Here is a 7921-nt window from a genome sequence, read left to right as displayed (position 1 = left end):
CTCGCCTCCTGCACCGAGGACTCAGGCCCCAGAATGAATACTTTGTTCACGCGCTGTTGTAAAAAGTCAGAAGTGCACGATGAATGTCGGGTGAAGACAGCATCCAAGTCTGCGCGCCCTGAGTCACTTTCCTCACCCTAAATCCAGCCCTGCCGGGAGCCTCCCACCCCCAGCCTCCCTGCCCTTGGGCAAGTCCCCTGAAATCCCCTGGGGCTTCTTGGCTCTTTCCAGCTCAGGCGGGGGAGGTGGGAAAGTGGCCTGTCCCCGGGGTTTCCTTGAGTGTCCAGGGCTGGCATGCGTCTGTAGGGGCTCAGCCTGTCCCTTGGTGTCCCTATGGCTCCGAGAAGGTCCCGCAGGTGGGTCTGCCTCCCCAGGGCCGTGCGTGTCTGTGGCTCTGTGACCTGGAGTGTGGAGCCCTGGCCAGGGTGGGTCCCCACTGCTGCCGTTGGTCGGTGAGTGAAGGGGCATTTTCTCTGTCATCCCTGGCTCTCTCTTCACCCTGTGTCTCTCCGTCTCCATGTCTCTCTTCTGTTTCTGCCTCTGGCTCATGGGCTCCCATCTCGGTCTCTGTGCCCCTCGCTGTGTGTCTCTGTGTCTCTCCCCGCACTGGCCTTTCTCATCCTTCTCCCTGTCCTCTTCCCCCTCCCGGGGTTTCCCCGTCCTTGTCTTCTCTGCAGCCGGAAGGAAGGACTTGCAGTCGGGCTGTTGTGGGAAAGGCCACGGGGGCTCCACTTCTCTCTTTCGAGGCTTCCTCCTCTCCCGCCCCCCATCCCCCGTCCCAGGGGCCTCCAGAACCCCACGCCCAGCTGCGACAGGTGAAGGGAACAGGGCTCCTCCGCTGCCCCTGCTCAGCTCTCTGCTGGCTCCACACACCGGCCAGGGAGTCAGACCCGGGGAAAGGGAAGTGGGGGCTTTGACCGGGGGCTGCACTTCCCCCTCAAGTGGGACCCGAGTCCCCTGCCTCCCCGAGGTGCTCGCTGCCCCAGCTCCTGACAGCAGAGCCTGGGGACTCATGGCCTCAAGACTTCTCCTGGCGCTCACGCTCTGGACGGGCTGCTCACCCTGCGGCGGGAGAGAAGGTATGGGGGACCCGCCGGGACCTGGGGGCCAGCGCAGAGGGATGCTACCTGGGGACTGGAGTTGGACTGTCTACCATGGAATATTCTGGGCTGGGGTGGGAGCTCACACACCTACTGGATAACCCACAGGTGGGAGGGGGTTACCATCCCATTGCACAGATGGGGAAACTGAGACACAGAGGACCAGTCCCACCGCTAAGTGACACCAGGAAGTGGCAGCCACAGCAGGGACAGAGGGAGAGGGAAGGAGAGAGGGAGGGAGAGACTGAGACATTTGATTACATGCATTCATTCCATGTGGTTCTAAACAAAGCTGCTAGGAAGAGGAGCTACAGTGAGACAGCTCCCTCCCACCGGGGCTCCCCCCACCCAGGTCCCCCGTGTGGCTCCTTAAGCCTCAGTTTCCCTATCTGGAAAATGGGCTAATACTCCCTGCCTTTGCAAGTTGTAGTGGAGGTGAGAGATGATGATGCTGCCTTTCATTTATATATGTATTCGCTGCACAAACCTTTATTAGGCGCCTACTGCGTGCCCGGCACTGACGGCTTGCAGGGAGCCGGGCACACGTAGGGCTCGGACAATCCTGGGACAGGTTGGAAGCTCACACGGCCCCCTCTCCCTCCGGGGCCCCAGCAGTCCCCACCCAGCCCAAGGTGCGGTGCCGGGCCTCTAGGTACCCAGTTGCCGTGGATTGCTTCTGGACCCAGCCGCCCGCTCCGCACTCCGCCAGACCCACGTCCTTCATTGCCACGTACAGGTCAGAGTGCCCGGGAGGGCGTCCTGGGGTGTCAGCTGGGGCCGGGACAGCTGGAGGCCTAGCGAGCACCAGAAACTCTCGGGATTCCAGAGCAGCATGGGCCAGTAGAGATATACTTCCTAAAATACAGCCTGCGAGTCACATGCAGAGTTCAAACCCTTCTAGAAGCCACATTTAAAAAGGAAAGAGAAATGACGTGACTTTCAATGTTTTGCTTCAGTATCATCTCAGTATTCCAAATACTTTTTTAATAGGATCAAGTGTAACTTAACAGGCTTATGTGTAATTTATGTATTTAAATTCATAGTAGAAATCAATATTATTTAGTTGTATTAAAGCAGGATCATGTCAACATGTAATCAATATGTTAAAAGTTAATGAGATATTTTACATTCTCTTTACGCTAAGCCCGAAATACCACCTGCGTTTGACACGTAGGACACTTTTCAACTCATGTGCTAAATGTTCCTTGGGAATTCTTGGCCTCTGATTCGACTTTATAAAATCTGTGGGTGGGAAAGTGGAGTCACCCACCTGGGTCGTCCTGAACAACTTTGTCAAGTTTTCTGACCACCAGGAACTTGACATTGAGTGTTGATAAAAAATAAGTTGAAAAGCCACCCTCGAATGCACCAGCCACATTTCAAACCGCGGACAGCCACTCCCGGCCAGTGACTCCTGCATCTGACAGTGCAGTCGGAGCACGTGGAATGTTCCGGAAGGCTGTATGCGCAGCGCTGAGCTTGTCTCTAGAGCCTGCGATCTCGGGGTCTCAGAACTCAGGACGATCAGAATCTTGTTATTTCAGGATCTGTGAGTCCATAAACCTCGGAATGTTGGAATTCTAAGGCTGGAATGTTGACATTCCAGAAACGTGTAGAATATGGACCCTAGCGTCTCCCTCTGGGGTGTTCCCCCGACTCTGGGTCTGCACAGGCTCTGTGATGTTGGGGTGAATGGCTCCCTCAGGGTCACACAGCCAACAGCAGGATCCCAGCCTGGGTCCCCGAGTGCCATCCACGTGGGGTCCAGGGCACAGGTGGGCCCGTGGGAAGCGCTGAGGCCCTCACGCTGCCCCTGCGTGTCCAGGCTCGGCGTGGCTGCCCACGGGGAGAGCCGGCCCTGCCTCCAGCTGACCCCTGAGGCCACCAGCTGCACCATCCCAGACGTCCAGATGTTCTCCATGGTGCCTTATATACTCAACGTCACAGCGGTCCAGCCCTGGGGCAGCAGCAGCAGCTTCGTGCCCTTTGTTCCGGAGCATATCAGTGAGTGCGGGGCACACTGGGGGAGTGGGGGGTGTGGAGGGCCACCAGCTTGCCCCTGCCCCTCCCCGCTCTCACCACCCACCTCCTGTCATCCGTCCTGTCCATCCGTCATGGGTCCTGTCGGCACCACCTTTGCATTTCTTCAAGAAGCCGCCCACTTCTCCCCACACTGAGCCCCCACCCGGCCCAGCTTCCATCCTCACTTCAGTCCCCTCCATCCTGATCCCCAGTCCTGCCCTCACCCCCACTATCTGCCCTCCCCACAGTGGCCACCAGAGGGCGCCCACAAGCACCCAAGTCAGGTCCCACCCTCCTCTGTTGTGCCCCAGAGCTCCCACCTGTCTGGGGTAAAAGCCCAAGTCCTCCCAGAGGCCCCCAAAGCCTGCACGACCTGCCCATCCCCTCCTTGCCCTCCCCTACTCCCTCTGTCCTCCTCACTCACTCTGCTCCAGCCACACACGCCTCCTCTGTTCCTCCAACACACAAGGCAGGTCCTGCCCCAGGACCTTTGCACGGGCTGTGCCTTCTGCCTGGAATCCTCTTCCCCCAGACCTCCACACAGTTCACTCCCTCGGCTCCTTCACATCTACTCAGATGTCATCTCAGTGAGCCCTCCCCTGAGCACATTATTAAAGACTGCAAACCCTCATGTGTTGCCAGTGGTTATTAAGAAAGTCTAGTAGTCCCTCAAAGAGTTAAACATACATTATCATGTAAGCCAGCAATTCCAGTTCTAGGTGTACACCCAAGAGGGATGAGATCATATGTACTCAGAAGCACGTATGCCAATGTTCTCAGCAACATTATCAATAATAGACAAAAAGCAGAAACAACACCAGGGTCTATCAGCAGGTGAACGGATACACAAAACAGGCTCCATCCACATTATGAAACATCACTCAGTCATGAACGGGGGCGAGGTGCCCACACGCGCTGCCCCTGGTCGGACCCTGAGCCCATGATGCTCAGGGAGGGAACGAGACACAGAAGGCCCCACGCGTGTGAGACCACATGTGTGGCATGTCCAGAACAGGCTCCTGCATGGACGGGAAGTGCATTAGAGGTTGTGAGGGGCTGGGGCTGGGGAGTGACTGCTGATGGGGTGGGGTTTCTTTTTGGGGTGATGGAATGTTCTAGAGTTAAATAGAGGTGAGGGTTGCACAAGTCTGAAGGTCCTACAGCCACTGAACCGTACGCTTTAACAAGGTGAGTTTTGTAGTGTGTAAGCTATGTCTCAAAACCCATTGCAACCCACTCTTCTCCCTGCACTCTCGAACTTTCTTCCCTACTCTTGATGACCATAGGTTTTGCCTCTTGTTTCTTGCCTTTTGCCCTGATGGGCTGAGCTCCAAGAGGACAGGGTTGGGTCTGTGTTGGTCACTGCTGTGTCCCCAGTGTCCAGGACGCTGCTGGACGCTCAGTAGACACTCAATAAATACATGTGGGTTGATTGGATGAAGGTGTGAGCCTGCCAGCCCCTGACCCTGCCTCCTGCTTGTCCATCAGTCAAACCGGACCCTCCGGAAGGCGTCCACCTGCGCCTCCTCCCTGGGCAGCAGCTGTGGGTGCAGTGGGAACCCCCCAGGTCCTGGCCCTTCCCAGAGATCTTCTCCCTCAAGTACTGGGTCCGGTACAAGCATCACGGATCCTCCCGCTTCCGCCAGGTGAGGAGGGGAAGGAGGGTGGGGGTGGGGTCCCAGGGAGAGGGGACAGCACATGCAGATGTGCTCCGGGGCCTCAAACGCAGCCCGGAGATGGGACTCCTGGCTATCCACCCAAAAGGACAGCAGATGGGAGCTCGAACAAATCCTTGGACACCTGTGTTCACAGCAGCGCCATTCACAGCAGCCGAAAGGCAGAAACCGCCCAAATGTCTGTTGACAGATGAATAGAAAAGCACATGTATCCACCCACCACGGGCACCTCACTCAGCAGAAGCAGGGGCGAGGCTCTGGCTCGCTCTGCCCCAGGGACAGACCCTGAGCCCACGACGCTCAGGGAGGCCACATCATGTGTTCGTAATTCCATGTATGGGAAACATCCAGAACAGGCACATCCCCAGACAGGCAGGGGGTTCTGGCTGCCAAGGGCTGGGGAGGGAGTGGAGAGAGACGGCAGATGGGGCAGGGCTTCTTTTTGGGCTGATGGAATGTTCTGGAACCAGAAGGAGGCGATGGTTGCACAACATTGGGACTACACTCCATGCCACGGATTGTCTTCTTTAATTGGTTAATTTTATGTCATGTGAATTTCACCTTGATTGAAAACAGATACGTTGCTTAAAATTTTTACAAAGGAAAAGACAAATAAGGCAAGGGTACTGCTGAGCACCTGGGGGCAGCTGTGTGGCAGCCTGGGAGACCAGACCCAGGAGCGGCTTGCGGGTGGACGCTTCTGCATCCCTGTCCCAGGGGACTTTCTGGGACGATGGGAATGTCCTACATGAGCACCAACTAAAATTGTACCACGAACCACTGAGCAACTGCAATGTGGCGAGTAGCCAAGGAACTGGCTTTCACATTTTATTTAGCATGCGTTCATTTTCTCTTGAATATTTTTGCAGTTTATTTTTATATATACAATTTTTTGTTTATTTTATTTTATTTTATTTTTTTAAGATTTTATTTTTAAGTAATCTCTACGTGCAACTTGGGACTCAAAGTCACAACCCCGAGATAAGAGTCCCATGCTCCCAGCACCTGCATGGCACTGTCGGTTAAGAATTCGACTCTTGGTTTCGGCTCAGGTCATGATCTCAGGGTCATGAGATCGAGCCCCACATCAGGCTCCGTGCTCAGCAGAGAGACTACTTAAGTCTCTCTCCCTCTGCCTCTGCTCCTCCCCCCTGCTCTCCTGCACGCTCTCTCTCTAAAATAAATATTAAAAAATACAAAAGGAGTTGCACACTACCAGCCAAGCCAGCCCAGAGCCCCCATTTTTTTTTTGCAGTTTTTTTAGTGGTGAGAATGGGGGTGATTTTTTTTTTTTAAGATTTGTTTATTTATTTGAGAGAGAGAGAGCGTTGCAGAAGGCGGGAGGGAGAGGGAGAGAGAATCTCCAGCCGACTCCCAGCTGAGCGCAGAGTCCCTGGCTTTGAAGAGCTCGGTCTCAGTGTCATGAGATCGTGACCCGAGCTGAAACCAAGAGTCGGACCCTTAAATGACTGAGCCACTCAGGCTCCCCCATTTTTGCAATTCTTAGATTGAGACAGAATTCACATGCCATGAAACTCATAAAAACTGCACAAGGCAGGGGCTTTGAGCATATTCGCCAAGTTACACAATCATTCATTAATCTAAATGTAAACCGTAAACCACCACATCCGGCCATGGGGATGACCCGGGCAGAACCGGAAGGAGACAGTCAGATCTGGGGCCAGGAAGTTGGTTGGGGGGGCAAGGGGGCTGGGACATGGGTCTGTCGTTCTGTTCTGAGGATGGGGGGGACCCAGAAGGAGGACGGAGTGGCATCTAGGAGGGAGAGTGGGAATGGTGGGAGGGACAATGGGAAAGGCAGAGCCGAAGGGGGTGTCCCCCTCGCGTCCCCAGGGTTTAGTCTATAGGGGTGCCTGAGTGCAGACGCGGAGAGGTCAGCGCCACTGCCAGGACTGATGACATTTCCCCAGAGAAGGGGACATGCCATGCCACACAGGGCCACACGGGCCACCATCAGGACGGTCGGAGGGAGGCAGAAGCCGGAGTTAGGAGAGCAGCGAGGCCCAGCCTCTACGGGGGGTTAGGTGGGAAGGGAAGTCAGGGCGGGGTGAACTGTCGTTCGCTGGGGTTTGGGGAGCTCGAAGACTTCTGGCTGCCTCTGGGCTGCACTGGGAGGCTTTAGGGCAGGGGGACTGCTGGCCTGTGTGGGAGCCAGAGGAAGTGGGCTGTGAGTCTGAGGGCTGGCGTGTCCCTGGGAGGGGCAGCCTCTCCCTGGTCAGCAAGATGTGGCAGGTAGAGGAACAGAGGCTGCCAAAAACTTAAAAACCAGGTTAATACAGCAGGGCCCAGAGGGAGGCCAATCCCAGAGGCTCTGGCTGGGGCCGGCGGGGGGGGGGGGGGGGAGGTCTGTGTGCTCCACAAAGATGTCCTGAAATGGGTGGCTCGGGCGGCCAAGGATCGGGAAGGACCAACGACGCAGAGGGGGCGGCAGAGGCACGCGTGTTAGGGTGGAGCCGGGGAGCCGAAGCTCCATCATACGGTTCTGTGCCCCCACGGCCCCTCCAGCCTCCTCGTTCCCACTGACCTGGCCCCTCTTTTCTGCTCTCAGGTGGGGCCTATTGAAGCCACATCCTTCACCCTCAGGGCTGTGAGGCCCCAAACCAGGTACTGCGTCCAGGTGGCTGCTCAGGACCTCACTGACTACGGGGAAAGGAGTGACTGGAGTCTCCCTGCTGCTGCTTGCAAGCTAATGGGCAAATAGTGGGGCTTCCCAGGCCCCCCCCCGAAGAGGGGCTGGGTCCTCAACTTCCGCTCCCCACTGCCCCCACTCAAGGACGGATCGGACCCAACTGGCCTGGGTTCGCTGCTGCTGAGGTGCTGGGCAACTTTGTACAAGTGACTTTGCCTTTCTGAGCCTCAGTTTGTCAATCTGTGAAATGGGGATGTCCTTCTTCCTTAGGCTGCAGTACAGGCCTCTATGAACTATGAACCTGTGATGTTTTTTATTGTTGAACTAAAAAAAAAAAAGATTGTTGCTGGGATCAGGACTTCTCCTTTCATTTTTAAGAAAGATTTTATTTATTTATTTGGGAGAGTGAGCACAAGCGGGGTGGGGGAGCGGGCAGAGGGAGAAGCAGGATCCCCACTGAACAGAGAGCACGA

The 7921-nt window shown here is 55.9% G+C and overlaps 1 protein-coding gene across 2 annotated transcripts; it reads left to right on the top strand.

Annotated features, from left to right (window-relative positions):
* The first annotated feature begins 41 nt into the window (after window positions 1-41).
* EBI3 (Epstein-Barr virus induced 3) lies at window positions 42-7791 on the top strand. Of its 2 annotated transcripts, none has more exons than XM_087867387.1 (5): window positions 42-1079; window positions 1716-1836; window positions 2926-3104; window positions 4611-4768; window positions 7368-7791. In XM_087867387.1, exons 1-5 carry the CDS (start codon window positions 518-520, stop codon window positions 7518-7520), a joined length of 1173 nt encoding a protein of 390 aa, XP_087723513.1. In that variant the 5' UTR covers window positions 42-517; the 3' UTR covers window positions 7521-7791. The 2 variants fall into 2 exon arrangements, with proteins under 2 accessions (XP_087723513.1, XP_087723512.1); XM_087867386.1 differs by having other exon boundaries at window positions 1713-1836.
* Window positions 7792-7921: the final 130 nt, after the last annotated feature.

The sequence above is a fragment of the Ursus americanus genome, chromosome 14, assembly GCF_024610735.1.
Source record: "Ursus americanus isolate L20-20 chromosome 14, mUrsAme1.1.p, whole genome shotgun sequence".
Lineage (NCBI taxonomy): Eukaryota > Metazoa > Chordata > Mammalia > Carnivora > Ursidae > Ursus > Ursus americanus.
The sequence above is the reverse complement of the archived record's forward strand: the minus strand, read 5'-3'. Positions and strand labels throughout refer to the sequence as shown.

Bases quoted from the DNA above. Each gene is read 5' to 3' on its own strand.
- EBI3 (XM_087867386.1), top strand. From the start codon at position 518: ATGTCTCTCTTCTGTTTCTGCCTCTGGCTCATGGGCTCCCATCTCGGT. The intron at 1,080-1,712 runs GTATGGGGGACC...CCGGGGCCCCAG, and splicing joins ACCCTGCGGCGGGAGAGAAG to CAGTCCCCACCCAGCCCAAG. The intron at 1,837-2,925 runs GTCAGAGTGCCC...CTGCGTGTCCAG, and splicing joins TCCTTCATTGCCACGTACAG to GCTCGGCGTGGCTGCCCACG.